The sequence below is a fragment of the Schistocerca serialis genome, chromosome 7 (assembly GCF_023864345.2).
Source record: "Schistocerca serialis cubense isolate TAMUIC-IGC-003099 chromosome 7, iqSchSeri2.2, whole genome shotgun sequence".
NCBI lineage: Eukaryota > Metazoa > Arthropoda > Insecta > Orthoptera > Acrididae > Schistocerca > Schistocerca serialis.
This window is the reverse complement of record NC_064644.1, coordinates 375465917-375486763: the sequence shown is the minus strand read 5'-3', so window position 1 is coordinate 375486763 and position 20847 is coordinate 375465917. Positions and strand designations below refer to the sequence as shown.

Sequence of the window (20847 nt, the reverse complement as noted above, 5' to 3'; positions counted from 1 at the left end):
TCTGTCATACAAACCTTACGCTACACCACTTGACCTGTTCTCTGTTACTTTTGTCTAGACTGCCAAAAATATAAGCTAATAATTCAGACATTGGCAGCGAGCGGGCATTGATTTACTCCAATAGTGAAAGTTGAAAATTTGCGTTGGGCCGGGATTAGAACGCGGGTGTGCTGCTAATGAAGTAGATGCGTTGACCACTACACCATCCCGACATAGTTGTAACAGCATGTGCACGGACTACCCTGACACGCCTCTCGTCAGCCTCACACTCTCAACTTACCACCGCAGTATTAATGTAGTGACCCTTGCCTATTATCCTCATTATTAATGGCATTTCGCCGATTCCCATTAGAGTTCGACCCTGGTTTGCATCTGAACTTAAGAAATCATTAGACGTCTCGCCTGAAATACATACAAGGTGCTTCACAATTCGAGGACATAGTAGATCAAGTTGTACATAGGAAACCATGTCCGGGAAAGTCATCCAAGGTCGCAGTAGAGCGTCGGTGCCTGTAGATGTATGTATACACAGGATGATTCCGAGATGGCGTTACAAACTCTCTAGGATGATCGAGAAGGATTAATGTATCAGGCTGAGGTAAGAGTCCCTGTATCGGAAATGAACGAGTCGAAAATTATAAGTGAGTACCGTCCAGATACTTCTGACAGTGGAATACATTTACTGATCTGTTCTCCCTAAAATTGTAGTTTAGGCAAGTTTCAGAGGTAGTAGCGTGGACTAAAAAAAGTAAAAAATGCTCAGTAAACAAGGGTTCTAAAATGCATCCCTTAAGACCTATAGCATTTGGCCAACAGGAAGATGTGTATAGCAGCAGCGAAGTTGAACAAATGTTCATGGATCCTCAGGTATGCATTTTGGAGCCCATGTTCACTGGCATTTTTTCTTGTTTTGGTCCATATTACCACCTCTAAAAGTTGCCTCCCTACAATCTTAGCAACAACAGTACCGGTACATGCATTCCACTATCAGAACGGTTTTCGCTTATAACTTTCGACTCGTTCGCTTCCGATACAAGGGTTTCTTACCTTAAGTTGATACATTTAGCCTTCCGCATCATCCTAGAAAGTTGTTAACATCATGGAAATTCCCCGTATATACATACATTTACAGGCGCCGGAGCCTATAGCTTTGACGCTCTGTAGCGTTAGCGTCGTTGGATGTCATTTCCAGACATATGTTTTTATGTAAAACTTGATCTACTAAGTCCCCTCTTCAACCACCATAATTGTATGTATGCTTCCACTACGAAATAAGACACAAAGGAATTATAGACATGGGCTGTGAGCGGACATTGATTTAAATCAATGTGAAGAGTTAAACCATTCCCCGCTCGGTGCCAATGTCCGTTATTCCTTTTCGTCTTCATTCATAGTGGCTGTTGGGTCAAAACTGTGTCTATTCTTTCGGACATGTCCGAAAGAGAAAACACCACACACACACACACACACACACACACACAAACATACCAAACACGATAAGGATATTTAAGGATTCTCGATTCGAAAGAAACAGAATTGTTCACTTCCATGGGGACTATTAAATGAAACAACAATGGGGACACTGGACACTGGAATCAGAGCCATCGGTTGAACGTTGACTTATAATTATTGCACACAGCGCTGTGTAAAAAGGAAATGCAAGAACAGCAGCGACTTCCCTAATATTCTCGGAAAATGCAACATTTTCCTCCTCATGACTTCGGACCTTCCGCCCTATAGAGCCAAGGGATTCTCGAGCGTTATACGTTAGAGTCTCAGTTTCCTACATTTGTACTTTTCTCGGACGCAACAGATTTCTCCAGAGACGACATCCACAATAGTTTTAGCATTCAGGTACGTGCCGCCCCATTACAGCTGTGGAGATCCGCCAACACAGGTTTTCAGTGAACTCTTAGCCGTATGCAGACAGTGATTGGTTAATAGTTGCGTGGTGTCAGACTCCTTTCCGATTAATAGCACCATCGTACACTGTACATCTGCGGCACATACTCCCTCGTCTCTTCTAAGATATCCCACTTCAGCTCCGTGCAAGATGCCGTTAAGTATCATCGTTGAAAGTGAGCAGCATCACCACGGGAACACGCTGTGCAAAATATTTTCCTACCTCCGTATACGCAGCAGTGCCAAACTGTTTTCTGTGTGGGATAGGTTTCGGTGCAAGAAGCGGTACTCACACAAGCGTGTGAGGGGTGACAATGGAAGTCATGACGGTCGGGATATGATTGATTTGCCTTAAATTTTCTCGGATCACGAGTCATAGTTGAAAAAATTAATCAACAGTACCATTTTGGAAAGGCAAGCCTACGTTTCTAGCATTTGTGGACTTACAGAAAGCTATTGACAATGTTGATTGAAATACTCACATTCATATTCTGAAGGTGGCTGGGGTAAAATGCAGGGAGCGAAAGGCTATTTACAATTTGTGCAGAAACCGGATGCCAGTTATAAGAGTCGAGGGCATGAAAGGGAAACAGTGGTTGGGAAGGGAGTGAGACAGGGTTGTAGCCTATCCCCAATGTTATTTAATCTGTATATTGAGCAAGCAGTAAAGGAAACAAAAGAAAAATTCGGAGTAGGAATTAAAATCCATGGAGAAGAAATAAAAACTTTGAGGTTCGACGATGACATTCTAATTCTGTCAGAGACAGCAAAGGACCTGGAAGAGCAGCTGAACGGAATCAGAATAAACAGTGTCGTGAAAGGAGGATATAAGATGAACATCAACAAAAGCAAAACGAGGATAATGGAATGTAGTCGAATTAAATCGGGTGATGCTGCGGGAATTATATTAGGAAATGAGACGCTTGAAGTAGTAAATGGGTTTTGCTATTTGGGGAGCAAAATAACTGATGATGGTCGAAGTAGAGAAGATATAGAATGTAGACTGGCAATGGCAAGGAAAGCGTTTCTGAAGAAGAGAAATTTGTTAACGTGGAGTATAAAGTGTGAGGAAGACGTTTCTGAAAGTATTTTTATGCAGTGTAGCCATGTATGGAAGTAAAACGTGGACGATAAATAGTTTATACAAGAAGAGAATAGACGCTTTCGAAATGTGGTGCTACAGAAGAATGCTCAAGATTAGATGGGTACATCACATAACTAATGAGGAGGTATTGAACAGAATTGAGGAGAAGAGAAATTTGTGGCGCAACTTGACTAGAAGAAGGGATCGTTTGGTAGGACATATTCTGAGGCATCACGGGATCACCAATTTAGCATTGGAGGGCAGCGTGGAGGGTAAAAATCAAGAGATGAATACACTAAACAGATTCAGAAGGATGTAGGTTGCAGTAGGTACTTGGAGATGAAGAAGCTTGCACAGGATAGAGTAGCGTGGAGAGCTGCATCAAACCAGTCTCTGGACTGAAGACCACAAAAATAACAGCGTTTTGGAAACACTTTAAAAACTACTTGTTTCCCAAAATCGGTAACAGCTCGAAATCGTACAGATTTTATACTAGCATGACAATACTCCGCACATAAAGAAAGGCAAATGGCATCGTGATTCCTAGAAAACCAAGTGACTCACGCAGAGTTAATTTCTCGAAGTCTCTGCCACGTCTCCTTTAGCATGAACTACTGCATTTGTTCGCTCAAAACACCAGGACAACTTTCAACCTTTCACCATGGAAAACACTTTACTATCAGTATCTTAGAACTTACTGAAGACCTTTTCGTTGATTAAACAAGGAGCAGTAGCACAGTACATGCACACACTTCTACACACTTGACTTCTATCTTTTGTATTAATGTACACGAACGGAAGCGATATTATTCTACAAAATTCATGTCAATACTAAGTACTATTCCATGAATGTCGATTACCGAGCGTTATTTCTAACATATCAAACGGTTCCTAGAAGCTATAATACATAGTGACATCTTGCACATTTCGTCCCTTTAGATTTCGAAGCTATCTTTTTTATTTGTGATTTTAATGATTTTTCTAATATACTCTTTTAAGAAAATTCGAAGTATAAATATTATCTGTAAGTATTGCAGTCCTATTTCTTATTATTAATTGCGTATGGAGAGAAACAGGAGCTACTGTAATAAATATTGAAGACAAAAAAATCTACTTTTGTAAATTTTCCTTTTGTTGAATATGCTTTAATTCAGCACTGATTACTTTCTGATGCATCTATCAAGCCTATATAACACACATACGTTTTAATGTTGGAGCTATCATTTATCATTTTCCTAAATTGGAGGGAATAAACCATGTTGCAGGATCGGCCGACTTCTTTGGAATGATACACTTCGGAACGAATTTCGTGACGCCAGGTGTCACAGGCGAATCACCTTCTAAAACACGGGACTCTGCTGTAATTACATCGTCTCGTGAGGTAAACTCAAATTACTGCTGGTACCAAAGTATAAGTAATCACAGTGTGTTAGCGGAAATACTTTAAACGGCGTCTAGCTCTCACAGATTGACTATCACAAACATAATAAAACTGTGACAGCACATTTAGGATTGCTCACGGCTCAGCCACCTTCAGACATAACACACTTCCTCCCTCCCCCATGTAAACTGGAAAAATCGGTTGGCTCTTCTGCGTTAGATGTGGCGTAGAGTGAACCGTAGTCGGCTTGGAAAACCATCATTTGTTCATGGGTGGTCCTTGAGGAAATTCCGAAAAAAGCATGGCTTTTAGAAACAAAAAGTACCAATTGTGAGGATGGCCTCTTTTACAAATCCTGTTGATTAGAGATCGTCGAAATGTTTATAATATGTTCTCAAGATGATATTCTCACGGAACTTCGAAACTTCTTTCATATCGTTATTCGTTATAACGTACTGTAAATCAAAGGGAGAAAAAGGACACAGAGGGAGACACACACACACACACGTGTGTGTGTGTGTGTGTGTATGTCCCTGTGTGTCCCTTTTCTCCCGTTGATTATATATCGGCAGTGAGATGAAGATGCTGCGTGTGAAGGCTTAGCTACAAAGGCAGACTGGCCAAAGGGATTCAGAACGTTCTCTGCTGGAACATCGTGAATATGTTGGCAAGCTAGTATTTTTGTTGAGGAAGGCGAAATGAGGATTGAAGGTGATGATCCGTCACATCTCTGTCAGAATCTCTTATAGAGGGACGTATTCATCTTTTTGTCCGCCCGCACAGTAACTCAGCGTGATCGGTAAGAGGGTAAGTTGCCCTCTGTAATAAAAAACTGAGTGAATGGATCAATGATGAACTTGAATGGATGTCATACGATGTCCACCCCGAAAAAATGCAACGAACCGTAACGAACAAAATGAGATCACAAAAAAGGCGTACCGTCTTTGATTAATAATCAACACGTCCTCGGTCCCGGGTTCGAAACCCGCCACCGCCTAAATTTCAATAACCAGCATTGATGGCATAAGACTTCCGGCATAAGAAGTCATCCTCATTTTACCAACAGTATTGTCAGAGAGAACGAAGGACTGGGGTTCAAAACACTCTTTTGTCTTGGCATGGGAAACTGCCCCTAATGACCGAAGAATCAGCAATAATCAACGGCATGAGGATACAGAAAGCAATGGAAACCACTGCATTAAAGACACATCACGCGTATACACAGGACATGTGGCCTGTAATTGAAAAAGTGTCATGATGACCTCACCATTGGCAAAAGATTCCGGAAGAGTCCCCCATTCGGATCTCCGGGAGATCACCATGAGAAAAAGACTGAATAAGCAACTAAAAGATAACGTTCTACGGGTCGGGGCGCGGAATGACAGAAGCTTGAACGTGGTAGGGAAGCTAGAAAATATGAAAAAGGAAATGCAAAGGCTCAATGTAGACATAGGTCAGTGAAGTGAAATAGAGAGAAGAGAAGGACTTCTGGTCAGATGAGTATAGGGTAAGATCAACAGCAGCAGAAAATCGTTTAACGGAAGCAGCGTTCGTCATGAATATAAAGGTAGGGCAGAGAATGTGTTATAGTGAAGAGTTAAGTGATAGGCTTGTTCTTATCAGAATCGACAGCAAACCGACACTGAAAACGATAGGTCAGGTATACATACCGACGTCACAAGCTGAAGATGAAATTATATACTGAAAGGGTAACAGTACGTAAAGGGAGACGATAATCTAACAGCCATGGGGGAATGGAATGCAGTTGTAGGGGAAGGAGTAGAAGAAAAGATTACAGGAGAAAAAGAGCTTGGGACAAGGAATGAGAGAGGTGAAAGACTAATTGAGTTCTGTAATAAATTTCAGCTAGTAATAGCGAATACTCTGTCGAAGAAACACAAAAGGTGGTGGTATACTTGGGAAAGGCCGGGTGACACGGGATGAATATGGAACGATTTCAGTTAGAATAAATCATGGTGAGGCAGCAATTCCGAAATCAAATATTAGATTGTAAGGCGTACCCAGGACTGTAAACAGACTCAGATCACAATTTGGTGTTGATGAAGAGTAGGTTGAAGCTTAAGAGACTAGTCAAGAAGAAACAATACGCAAAGAAGTTGGTACGGCAGTACTAAGGAATGACGACATACGCTTGAAGTTATCTCAAGCTAAAGATACATCAATAAGGAATAGCTCAGTACTCAGTTCAGTTGAAGTCGAATGAACATCTCTAAAAAGCGCAATCACAGAAGCTGGAAAGCAAAAGGTTGACAGAAAGAAAGTAACTGCAAAGAAACTATGGGTAACGGAAGAAATACTTTACTTGACCGATGAAAGAAGGGAGAACAAAGATATTCACGGAAATTCAGGAATATAGAAAAATTAGTCGCAGAAGAATGAAATAAATAGAAAGTGCAGGGAAGCCAAGACGAAATGGCTGCATGAAGAATGTGAAAAATCGAAAAAGGAGTGATTGTCGGAAGGACTAACTCAGCATACAGGAATATCATAATAACCTTCTGTGAAATTAAAAGCTAGGTGGTAACATTAAGGCTGCTACGGGAATTCCACAGTTAAATGCGGAGGAGAGATTACAGGCGGAAAGAACACAGTGAAAGCCTTTATGAGGGGAAAGGTTTGGTCTGATATGATAGAAGAAGAAACAGGAATCATATAGAAGAGATAGGGGATCCAGTACTAGAATCAGAATTTAAGAGAGCTTGGGAGGACTTCAGATCAAATAAGGCAGAAGGGACAGACAACATTCCATCAGAATTTCAGAATCATTGGGGGAAGTGGCAACAAATCGTCTATTTACGTTGGTGCGTAGAATGTATGAGTCTAGCGACATTATATCTGACTTCTCGAAAAATATCGTCTACGCAATTCCGAAGACTGCAATAGCTTCCAGTTGCGAGAATTATCGCAGAATCAGTTTAACAGCTCATGCATTCAAGTTCCTGACAAGAATATTATACAGAAGAATAAAAAAAATTGAGGATGTGTTCGATGACGATCAGTTTGGCTTCAGGAAAGGTAATGTCACCAGAGAAGCAATTCTGAGTTGCGTTGATAATGGAAACAAGACTGAAGAAAAAAAAAGACATAGGATTTGTCGACCGGGAAAAAGCGTTCGATAACATAAAGTGATGGAAGATTGCCGATATTTTCAGAAAATAGGAGTAAGCTATAGGGAGAGACGGATAATATGCAATATTTACAAGAGCCAAGAGAGAATAATAAAAGTGGACAACCAAGAAGGAAGTTGTCCGATTAAAAAGGGTGCAAAACAGGAATGTAGTCTTTCGCCCCTACTATTCAATCTGTACGTCGAAGAGGCAATGATGGAAATAAAAGAAAGATTGACTAAAATTAAGGTGAAAAAATATCAGTGGTATCATTCGCTGATGACACTGCTATCCTGAGTGCAAGTGAAGAATAATTGCATGATCTGCTGAATGGAATGGTCTAATGAGTACAGAATATGGACTGAGAGTAAATCAAAAAAGACGAAAGTAAAGAGAAGCGGCAGTAATTAGAACAGCGAGATACTTAACATCAGGATTGATGCTCACAAAGTAGATGAAGTCAAGGAATTCTGCTACCTAGACAGCAAAATAACCAATGGCGGTAGGAGCGAGAAGGACATCAAAAGTAGACTATCACTGATAAAAATGGCTTTCCTGTACAAGAGAAGTCTACTAGCATCAACCATAGGCCTTAATTTGAGGAAGATATTTCTGAGAATGTACGTTTGGATCATAAAGTTGTATGGCAGTGAAACATGGACCGTGGGAAAACCGCAAAAGAGGATTATCGAAGCATTTGAGATGTGGTGCTGCAGACGAATGTTAAAAATTAGGTGGACTGATAAGGTAAGAAATGAGGAGGCTCTGCAAACAATCAGAGAGGAAAGGAATATGTGGAAAACACTGATAAGGAGAAGGGATGGGATGATTGGACATATTTTAAGAAATCAGAGAATGACTTCCATGGTACTACAGGGAGCTGCATGGGGCAAAAACTGTTGAGGAAGGCTGAAGACTGATGCCTCAAAAAAAATAAAAAGTATACTTCATATAACTATTAAATTAACAATAAATTCGCAAGTCAACTTAATGATACAAACATATATTTATTGATTACTGATTCAATGTTTTCATGTAATTGAATTTTAATATATGAGCATGCACTGTTAATGCACATCGATTCTTCTCCCCTTAATGCTCAAAGCTAAAGATACTTCTTATGTATTTAATCCCATCTTCCTTGGGAATGCCAATATTTCAAGTTACAGTAAATAACTGGAGTTGACGTACATTGGAATATACGTAATTTTCAATTTTCCCAGAAGACGCAGTGCACGGAAGAATCAGAATCAACATATATACAATCAGAAATAAAGACTAACCCACCTATATCGCAGACTGATAACATGGAACTTGAAATTCAAAAGAAGAACCGAAAACGGTATAACTCAATACTGTTGACACCTTCTTTACAGAAATAGTTGATACATTAATAAATTTACATTCTGTCGCCCGTCAAATCATCCATATTCTCGTAAATCGATCGAATCGGTAGGTCTCTGAAATTCAATACACAGTATTGGTATGAAAATCTGCAGTGTAATTTTAATTATTTTTATGGTATTTTAATGCCTCTTGCATACGAAACGAACTAAGCTAATCACTAAATTAGGATTTTGAAAACAGAGGATTTCATAAACTAAATTTGTCACTACACCCTAAAACTCTTTGTATGCAGTGCTGTACGTAAAAGAATTATCTGAGTGTAATAATTTTAACATGAAATTTAACATCAGTTTAAAACAAAGTGAAGTTTTCAGCAACTTTACATTCTATGCAGTGAATGAAATCGAAGTTTGTGCTCCAATATTCATTAAGCACAGCCTCGCATATAAATTAAACACTCGCCGTGCATAATAGAGATGGTATCATATGAAAGTAATTTGAAGATACCATTAACTGTGGCCACTGACCTTCATAAAAATTCTGCAAATGACGCTGATGTAATAATCCGATAAAGCCTAGATGTTTAGCGACACTTGCACATAAGAGAGATATGAATATTGTAACATTATGTCATGAACAGTAACTATAACACGAAGCCTAGGAAAATTAGAGACTGACGTACTACCATGTAAATTACAACTAACCGAAAATAACTGTTTCTGTCAACAAGAGGAAAAAGTCAGTCCTACTGCTGATATGTCTCAAGCATGGACAGGTATGCTTTTGCTCAGAAAAGCTTGAAATAATAACGTCCAAATTTGGTACACATCTACTATGTAAAATAAGTTTTTACGTAGTCCACTACGGGTGGGGTGGAATGGGAACGGGAAAGAGTGAAACGCAAAAAAGTAGTTCTGATCGATCGATAATACTGTCGAATCGGTAGTTTTGAAAGCTGATGGACACATCACTGGCCCTGTAACTTACAATCCGAAGTTTAATCAAACAGAACAAATAGAATGGAAAACCGTGTAGAAGCAGATTAAAAAAAATAAAACTTTTAGAATTTACAGAGCCTTACGTTTAGAGAAACCGCTCCAGATCCTCAGGTAGGTGACGCATGCTTACGCGGAGGCGCTGATATCGGTAGTGTTTGTTCGAATACTGGGAGCAGAAGAAATTTTCGCAGCCAGTATTTGTCTTCCAAGGGGAAGAGGGCTGAAGTGTAATGTTCATGATCAGCAGACACTGCGCCAATGTGATGGATTAAATTCCCTCCCACTCTCCAGTGTCTCGTGGAATGAGAAAGTGTGACACTGTCGACGGTGATCCGTCCCTCGGAAAGGAAAGCTACGACCGACCGCCACTTGGTGGTTTTGTGGAGCTTTAGCCTATGTGTCGCATCGGGTTTCACCTTATGCCCTCCTTTGATCCGCAACAACACAAGCACAGCGTTACACTGCGCAGGGACTCACTACATTTATGAACACGACGTTTGATACTTCGTAATAGGTCGGAAGAAGACAGCTCACCTCAATTAGCAACCTGCTGATGACGGTAATATAGCATTCTCGGATCGGTTCCTATATCTCATTTCTTTAGTAAAGGACTTCTAAGAATCGCATCGCTCGTATATGCAGCCTCCTTATACTGTGGAAATGTTAGGGATCGAGAAAAGTAAGATTTTGTAATTAGTACACAATATTAACACTTTTAAGAACACCCAAAGAAATTATTGGATTTTACACCAAGGATTTCAGGCATTTTCCTTTCACATAAGGTTTACAAAAATTAGATGTTAGTAGCTGGGCAACGCCGTACTGTAACTAGTGACAGAAATATTTTAAATCATTTTTAACTATTAAACCTGGTAACCGCATTAGCTGTTTGTATTTCCTTTATTACAAGATTATACACAACCGGTTTGGCAATGAATTGATAGCATCCGCAGGTGTATGCGTATAACTAGTTTAACACAAATTTTTTTTTAATACACTGTCTCCCAATGTTTGGATTGCGTTCGAATTGCCAGAACCACCTAAACTGGATGGTTACAAAGTGAAACATCAAAAATTCCAAAAGGGAGTAGGCGCAGGCAGCGTACATGAGTACTGCGAGCTGCTGGTAGGGACCAGCGATGTAAAACCATTTGGCTTATGGGGTTATTTGTTGATCTTTTTTTTAAACAAATGTGTGTTAACTAGTTGTACGTATACATCTGAGGATACGATTATATCATCGCGAAACCGGTTGTATATAATCCTGTAACATAAGAGCTGTTAACAGCTAATGCGGCTACCGCAAGTTTTTCAGTACACTTCAGTAACTTTTAAAAAAATATTTAAAATATTTCTATCTTGTATCTAAGCTGTGGATACCCAAACAGTAAAATCATACGCTGTATGATAAGTACCTTAACGGTCAGACTTATCCTTGGGGATTGCGAAGTCAATTGAACTGGGTTGCCAACGAATACCCAGGTTACCCAATCTTTATAACAGAGAACGGTATGTCCAATTCTGGAGGACGAGACGGCACTGACCGCATCGAATTCTATACTGTAAGTAGGATTTTCCACAAGGATGTAGCAAACATTTCCATCTTCCGAAAGTCATTTCATTATCAGCAATGTTTTTTTCTAGGGATACCTAGGAGCTGTACTAGAGGCGATATACACAGACGGTGTTCCGGTTATCGGACACTTGGCATGGAGTCTCATGGACACCCTGGAATGGAACGCGGGATTCACGTGAGTAATTGTGATAAATTCATGTATTAAATGAAATAATATAGAAAAACAAACACATCCACAAATATTTAAAAAATGGAGGTACTTACGTCTGTATGTATGTATGTTCCCCATCTCCTCCTAAACCACTGGACCGATTTCAACGAAACATTCTACACGTATCCGTTTAGAAATACTGTAGCGCCGAAAACCACGTACCTATCAAAGTGGCGAGGCTGGGCCTGAAAAAGCACTATAGCCAAGGATGCGCGAGTACCTACAGTTTGTTCATCTGGTATTTCAGAATGACAGCACATACCGACTTTTAACAAACATTAAACAAAACTTCAAACCTTAACGAAACTTTTTCTCACTCATATTTTGCAGACAGTATTCGCATATACTGTTGAATGTACGAGGGAAATTATATCATCGTTTACGGCAAAGAGTTGAGGAGATATGACGTTATAAACACTGCAATGAATGAAAAACTACGCATCATTATGACGTTTAAATTTATTACTTCTGTGCTAGTAAATCTATTCGCAATATAGTTGCAAACAGTATCCACATATGCTGTTGAATGTACTAACAGCATTATTGTATGGCAAATAGTTCAGGAGGTATGACATCAAACACTGAGACGCGTGAAAAACTCCTGCATCGTGGATAACGTTTTAATTTATTGTTTGTTTGCTACTATTTCTATTCATAAGTCACTGCAGAGACAGTAGCCACATACGCCACTGGGTGTACGTGCTAATTTATATCACTGCACGACACATAATCAGGAGATACGGCGTCATAAACATTGAGCTGAGACAAAATGAAACCGCAGGGCAAAATACTGTAGAGATACAGGAGAAATATGTGCGCAAATATGAGTGAAATATGTTAAATAAATGTGAAATATATTTGAAATGTGTGTAAGCGAGTAAAGCGACTGGCAGGAAACCTATTCTAAATCTCTAGGCGATTTCATTCAAATTAGGTGCACATATTAGTTATGATCTGGACAGAAAAACTATGGGGGCGAGAACCACCAGCCTTTTATTGGAATGGGGATGATAACGTGGCGAGAGAAGAGGTGATGAAGATATCGACAGAGAGAGGGGGGGGGGGAAAGGACAGATACAGGGACAGACGCGAGGAGGAGTTGAACAGAGAAAGGAAAGAGGAGAATGTGTTCAAATGTGTGTGAAATCTTATGGCACTTAACTGCTAAGGTCATCAGACCCTAAGCTTACACACTATTTAACCTAAATTAACCTAAGGACAAACACACACACCCATGCCCGAGGGAATACTCGAACCTCCGCCGGGACCAGGCGCACAGTCCATGACTGCAGCGCCCTAGACCGCTCGGCTAATCCCGCGCGGCTGAAAGAGGAGATGGGCTGAGGGAGGGGAAGAGGACATGACCAGTTAGATGGGTGAGAGGGTATTAGTAACTGTCGACTAGTGTCTGAATGTGTAGAATACCAAAATGACAATCCGAAGCTGGTACTGAATACAATAATATTTGTGCTTGCTGTCTTGTTGGGTACAATGTAGCCAGTAGTTTCTCTGCTCTGTCTCATCCCTTATTATTGACAGTATCATTTCAGGTGTGGATCTGTGCTTCATGACATTTAATTACCTGATCACTCTCATGTTTTCTATGCAGAGCTAAGTACGGGCTGTACGAGGTGGATTTCAACAGTCCAAACCGAACGAGGACGCCCAAGGATTCAGCTGTATTCATGGCGGAAGTTCTACTGCTTATTACTAGGCTCATAGCAGCAAGCAACGGCCGACAAGTAACGAGAGGAAATTGGCTGAAAATGTGACAAGTGTATTAAAATTAGTATTATGATCGGGTCGCACTCCAATAAAACATGTGCTCATATACTTTGTTTAGTATATATGTATTACCGATGCTGTCAGAAAAACAGTAGAGTATCGTTGCAAATGTCAGCACGACTAATACGCTGCTGCTTTTAACACATAACTGAAAGTAATTCTATCCACAATGAAAAGCTTCTGGAATCTTTTGTGAACCGCCTATTCCCAAAATTTGAAGGATTCGCTACTTAAAATTCTTTGAGCCTGAAAAATTAATGGACTTTTTTACACCTTCGGGCATAAATTATAGAAATCAGTTAAGACCACACAGCAGAAAACTGAACGGTCTACACATTGCATCAGGCTAATAAGCTTTGTTATTTCTTAAAATACTACGATTCTAAGTTAAAAATGAACTACACATCCTCAGTCGGGACCTCATTGGCTGTACATGATTTCGAGTATCAGGCTATAGAGAATGTTATATCCAATTTTCTTTGTTTCCTACTTAACACTAATCGTTTCACAATGCAAAACCTTCCTTTTTTTCGAAATATTTCTTTGTTTTCCAGTTTCGATCAGCATGACCTTCTTCAAACGTCGCTTTCTTGCCTAAAGTCTTCTTTCCTCCAAACGTCCTGAACTTAATACTTGATTCGAAAGAAGCTATTTTCATTTTCACACTTAAATCAATATCTCACCGATTCTACTTTGTATGCGCGTCAAGAGTTTGGCCGTGAAACGATGAGCTTCCTGACACTTCATTTACGAAGCTGCAGCTGCTCGTGATGTATTTCAGTTTTTCTTTTAATCACTAATTAAGTTATTGTTATTTACCCTGATTATTTTAAGCAGTTTGTATGGGTTTTGTTAAACTATATCTGACACTGATGAATTTGATGCCCCATTTCTCCTTCGCAATCTTCATTAGTCTATGACAATTCTGACAAAACATATTGTTCAATTTATCGAGAGTCTTGCTTGCGAACATTCAGCCAAAAATATCACAACAGGAACACAAATACTTTTACAGCTTATCGGGCAGGAACGAGTTTCAGCACTGCTACCATTTAGCAAACGGCGGACCACTCCGCCTTCGTCATTCCAGCAAGTCTACATGAGATGCCAAAACCACCAACTCTCCGCTAGCTTGTGTACTTACCGCGTCTTCCAGGGAGGTAAGGGAGACTCCTGGAGAGATGGTGCGTTCTGCTAGGTCAGCACTGCTTAAGAAGAGTCAGTCAATTACAGGCATGAATTTCCCCACTCTAACTCTGCTGTTACTTTTCAATATTTGGTTGTATGAAATTCAAGTTTCCATGCATCGGTGAGACTTGTCTACAGAACTTTACTATTTCTCTATTCTAAACGTCAGTTTTAATTATTGCTTTATTAACTTAATTAGCGCTATCCAGTTAAATGATGAGACAGTATTTGGCGTGCACCTTTCGCTAGCCATCTACTGAGAGGTGTCCTTACGGAAAGAGACCAAACTTCTGGCCTTCCGTCCGGTCGTTTCTGATAGTCTGCTAACTCCCCGATCTGTATGTGGTACCGCCGGTCGCTCGCGGAATTCTTCTAGCCCAGCACACAAACCAACCGACCAAAATCTGTAATTCCTGAGGATTGTTCATTCTGTTGTCAATATCGGTTGCGGTATTATATGGTCTAATATTATTCCGTCGATTTTTCCACTTCGCTGACGCGAGTTGCAAACCCTCTGCCACTATGAGGCTCCGATATGTAGCGTGTAACATGGGGATGTATGAAGTAACTACGTCGGCGCGGAGAAACAGTGTGTTGTAATTGAGTTTCTAACCACAGAAAACGTGCTTCCATTTGAAATCCATAGAAGAATGAAAGCTGTGCACGGTATTGATTGTATCGAAACCAGTTGTTCTTGCTCGTAGTGAGGGAGACGGCGGTGCTAACCTCAACGTGTGTGACACGGCCCAGGGGGGACGACTGCATACGCAACTGACTAGACTCACCGGTAGGAGATTGATGAACTCATCACAGAAAATCGTCGGATACCACAGACACAGGTCTCAGGTATATGTGGCATATCACGAGACCACGTACTGGCCATCACTGCAGAACTGCGATACAGAAAACCGTGTGCACCGTGGCTGACTCGAATGCTCACTCCTGACATGAAACAGAGGACATCGCACACCCGTCAACAATTTGTTTTAATATGAAGATAGTAACTGTTCTTGAAAGAGCATATACCATTGGTGACCGTGCAGTTTCTCTAGAACAAATGATAATTGATTGAAGCCCTCAGCTTCCGACAGGTGTTGTTGATATACCTCGATGTTGTTGATATACCTCGATGGGGACAGGTGAAAATGTGTGCCCCGACCGGGACTCGGACCCGAGACCTCCTGCCCCATCGAGGTATATATTTGTCAGCAGCTGAGGGTTTCAATCAATTATCATTTATTCTAGAGAAGCTGCACGATCATCAATGGTATCTGTTCTTTCAAAAACAGTTACTGTCTTCATATATATAGTTCAAGGCTACCCAGCCATTGACCTTCGTCTCTACGAATGCGCACAGGTTGCCCGAACTCTTTCGGGAATCGTCACCTTAGTGTGCGCGAGTAATGAGTGGATGGGCAAAGATCTATTAGATACATTACGTATGTAGATTGTGGACAACTGAGAATGTGGGTCTCGCGGGAAGCGTGCAAGGGATAAGTCCCTGCAGTCGCGCTATTCGTCTGTTTCTTCTGTGGTTCAGATGGATACCCATCACGGTAGCTCATCGTGTTCGGTCAGAGAGCTGGTTGGCCTCTGTAATAAAAGAACTGATTGGAAGGATCAACAAACGAACCTTAACGGATGTCATGCGACGGTCGCAACGACCAAACACAACGATCAACAACGAACAAAATGAAAAAAAAATGGGTAGAACGTCTGCCCTGTAAGCAGGAGATCCCGGGTATGAGTCCTAGTAGGGGTACACATTTTCAGCTGTCCCCATCAAGACATATCAACAACACCTGTCGGCAGCTGAGGGTTTCAATCAATTATCATTAATTTGTTTTAAGTTTGAGCGTGAGCGTGAGAGCTTCCATAGCAACATTGTAACATGTGATGAAAACGAGAGAGAATCAACGGAGTTCCGCCACAATGGATCACCGACGTCAAAAAAGTTCAACAATACGCCACCAGCAGGAAAGGTCATGCTCACTGTATACTGGGATTTTCAAGGTGTGGTGAAATTGTAATTCATGCTTAAAGGCACCACCATAAACTCCGAAAGGTGCTGCGAGGTCCTCGGAAAACTGTAAGCACGAATTCGATGGGTTTGTCCTCACACGAAGTACCCTCTGCTTCAGCTTGACAGTGGCAGACCATACACAACCGCTGCAAGTCTGTAGCAATACGACGCCTTGGCTTCTGTTGTGCCATACAAATTCTCGCCGGCACAACGGTGTGTTCTTTGGTGTGTTCCCAAATTTTACTGCAGCGTATATTTACAATTTACAACATAATTATGAAGATTTAATTAACTTCGTATGACTCTTTACAAGTGATTCTGAATGTTAAAGCATCACTTAATACAGCCAAATTTACAAGACCCTTCTCTTACAGGCTAACTAAATCCTCAGCTTCTTCCGGCATACTTCATGCCGGATGTCAGTGTCCACCGCCATCATCAGATGAGCTGATGAACTGACTGATGGGATGCTTCCGCCGCGCTGTTATCTCCCCTTCTCCGTCTGATCGGCAGCTCCATCGACAGTCCGCGCCAAGCACCCCTAGCCCCGCTGCTCCCGCCGCCCCAGTGTTTCGTCCTAATTTCACTCCCAGGTGCGCTGGCAACACCTGCCTGTCCCGAAGTCAGTTCGTTGGCTTCTATTTCATTCCTCTTCTTGACCATTCTGATAGCAGGGTCCCATACCATGTCTGACGGAATTGCATGAAATTGACTAAAAGCACACCAAGATTCTGGCACAAATGCCCAAATTCTTGGACTGTGTCATTAAGGAATCTATTTAGATTCGACTAAGGGGACCACAGATAAATCGCGATAGCGGATACGTACTTAGCACCAACAGCACCCTGCTACTACAACGGTTAAGAAGAGGAATGAGATGCTACACAATGAACTGACTTCGGGACACGCAGAGGAACAGCAGAAGTGCCACCAGCACACCTGGGCGCGAACCTAGGACGGAACACTGGCTCGGCGGAAACAGTGGGGCTAGGAATGTTGGGCACGGACTGCCAATGGAGCGGCCGATCAGAGGGAGAGGGGTAGGAGATAAGAGCGCGGTGCCGCCCCCCATCTGTAAGTTCATCAGCGCCCCCGATGATGGCAACGTGGTCGTTTGCCAAAATATTGTACCCGTTGGACACCGACGTCTGGCAGCTCACCCGTGAGCTATTTCAATGCATAATACATAGGCCCACTAGGTCATTGAACAAACATTCTGCGGAAGAATCGCTGACATACTCAAGAGAGCGCCGGAGGTGGTTTCGGTGGCCCCGCTGTAGCTCCTGCAGTACCTTGGGTGACGTAAGAAGAACGTCCGACGCCTTTGGTAGTGACTGCGACCTCCAAACTATGTTTCTTTCCGAAAAATTTATAGAAGACTTCATCTTGCGCCTATACCTTTGTCTGACCGTGCGGAATGAATTGTTTCTGCGGCGATCGCAGAACATGCAAGAAGTTGCGTTGTGTACAGTTCTGACGGCGACACCCCTTCACGTAGGAAGGAGCAGTAGGAAGCAGAGGCAACTTTAAAACGTGCTCCCGTCTGTGGGAGGAAACGAGTTTCTCCATGTGACCTTTGAAAGGAAATGAATTTTGTGAGGAATCGCAACTCGTGCATCATCGTTGTACGTATGCAACAATACAATTGTAGAACACCTGGTCGCGCAGGAAACATGTGACGATGCGAGAAATGGCGGCGCGCCACTGGGCGATAATTTCTTACAAACTGCACGGTTACACATGGTTTAAGTATTGCAAAGCGACCTGTAGAGCTCCATCAGAAGCAGTGGCTAAGACAAGACGCCAGAAATCTACAGGCAAATTTTCAAGACATTCAAAATCCTATGAATCGATTTGAAAACTTGATTACTCAGAAGATTCAAACGCTGGGTCAGTACTGACTGGTAACCGAGAGTACAAGTCAGCATTCGAATGTTGGGCAGGTAGCCTCTACAACTAATTATACTGGTAGTTACACAATATCACAGCCCAATGTTGCAATTTTTGCGCTTTCCAAGATGGGAGCATCTTCGCAGGATAGAGCAACACCATCAAAGGCCCATGATCTGTCAGCAAATGTAGCTTCTGATCGTACAAATATTGGTTGAACTTCAACTCTATACATATTGGCGTGTGCCCCTTTTTCAAGCTGACTAGTTATACTGCCCTTTATAAGAGAGTTCGAGACAAAATTAACAGATCTATCAGAAGCACCAATTTCATGGTAGAGGACTGCTTCGACCTCATATGAAGATGCGTCCACAGCTAACACGACAGACTTACCTGGATTGGAATTAATCATAAATCGACGACTTAACAATGCGTTAGGTGAGCTTCCCCATGACTGATGTGAGCTTCCTAATGTTACAGAGCACAAGTCTCTATTCGCAGCCAACTGCGAAGTACTAGGATGAATACACTGTACCTCAATGACGTGACTTAAGTAGTTTAGTTCTTCCTGGAAGAAGGAGCACATGTCTTTGTTGCACTTTAAGCCTGCTGCAGAGCCGGCCGCGGTGGTCTAGCGGTTCTAGGCGCGCAGTCCGGAACCGCGCGACTGCTACGGTCGCAGGTTCGAATCCTGCCTCGGGCATGGATGTGTGTGATGTCCTTAGGTTAGTTAGGTTTAAGTAGTTCTAAGTTCTAGGAGACTTATGACCACAGATGTTAAGTCCCATAGTGCTCAGAGCCATTTGAACCCGCTGCAGAAAGAACGTGAAAGAAACAGTGTAAATTTGCTAAATGTTCAGCAGATGTGCGGTTAACAATTCCAGGAACTGTTGAAATATTTCAGGAGCTGAAGCACTCCAAAGTGGTAGTCTTTCAAAGTGAAACAAACCCAGGTCAGTGTTTATCATGAAGTATTGCTGGAACTGGTTGTCTGGTAGTAGCTGTAAATATGCCTCATGCAAATGAATTTTTGAAAACTATCTGCCCTGTCCCAGTCTGTACATCATTTCATCTGTATGAGAGAGAAGAAAAGAGTCCATGATAGTCTGTGACTTTACTGTCGCTTTGAAATCAGTACACAGATGTAAACCTCATTGATGTTTCTTGCGAATGACCAAGGGTAATAAACAGTGGCTTTTTCGGAAACGGGTTGGATAAATCCACTGTCTTTCCGTCTTACTAGAGTGTGACTAGCTTGCTCATGTATTGCATAGAGGACAGGCTGTGTGGGGAAAAAAGGAAGAAAGAAAGAAAGAAAGATGGATGCGCATTATCTTTCACAGTAATGTGCGCTTCAAAGTCTGTAGCCCCTCCTAAATCTGCTTCGAACAACTCTTTGTACTTACTACACAATTTAGAAATATTAGTGTGAGGCCCTGAAGCACTGACATGTAACACATTGTCTTGTAAGCACGGGTTGAACGAGTCAAATAAATCTAACCCAAAAAGTTTGTACGTTCCTAGAATTGAGTACATGTAACGAAACATACTTCGTCACTCCATGCAAACTTGGAGATGAACTATACACTGCGAGGATTGGAATTTCTTTCCCGTTTTAGCCAGCAAAAATGGAAATAAGCTTTTGTATAGGTGGGATACCGACTCTGTTAGTCTTTATTAACCAGGAAAACAGAATCACCATTGTCCAGCTGCAGCTTAATTGTCTTTTATTTTAATTTTAAGTGAACAAAAAGTTTGTTCGCCTACCTGCGTACTGCAGCAGAAGATTTCCGCGATTCAGATGTACGAGGTTTGGGATGTTCTGTTGTGAATGGCTTAATCGAACGCACTTGTTGACATCTTTGTCGCAGCTGTGCTTTCACATTATGGCAGTCGATTGCTGAGCCTGGGTTGCATGTAAATACACGACTTGAATGTGACCTTGCTGCCCACTCTGTAGCACTTCCAATCACGAGAATGAAAAGATATCCGGTCATGATTCGGAAAGCACTGAGGATAATATTTTCGCTTGAAATTTTGTAGCACACACAGTTTACCGCAAGACAAAGTTTTTACTTTTATGCTTACCGTTTGTCTCAGCCCTATTTTTAATCTCTTGAACATATTAACCTGCGTTAGATAAACTGTCTTGTTCAATTTGAACGACAGAAATATTTGGAGCCTAAAAATGAACCTCTGTTGAGTTCACCATTGCTTTAGATTCCCCAACAGACAGGTTTTTAAATCTCGATCTGGTACACTACTGGCCATTAAAATTGTTATACCAAGAAGAAATGCAGATGATAAACGGGTATTCATTGGACAAATATATTA

At 41.5% G+C, this 20847-nt stretch overlaps 1 protein-coding gene across 1 annotated transcript in view; it reads left to right on the top strand.

Moving 5' to 3' along the window:
• LOC126413099 (myrosinase 1-like) overlaps positions 1 to 13399 on the top strand; it is a 47083-nt gene extending 33684 nt beyond the window's left edge. Inside the window, exons 6-7 of the mRNA XM_050082994.1 lie at positions 11485 to 11591; positions 13237 to 13399. Of these exons, the coding sequence (XP_049938951.1) occupies positions 11485 to 11591; positions 13237 to 13399 (270 nt within the window). The remainder of the gene's footprint in view (positions 1 to 11484; positions 11592 to 13236) is intronic.
• Positions 13400 to 20847: the final 7448 nt, after the last annotated feature.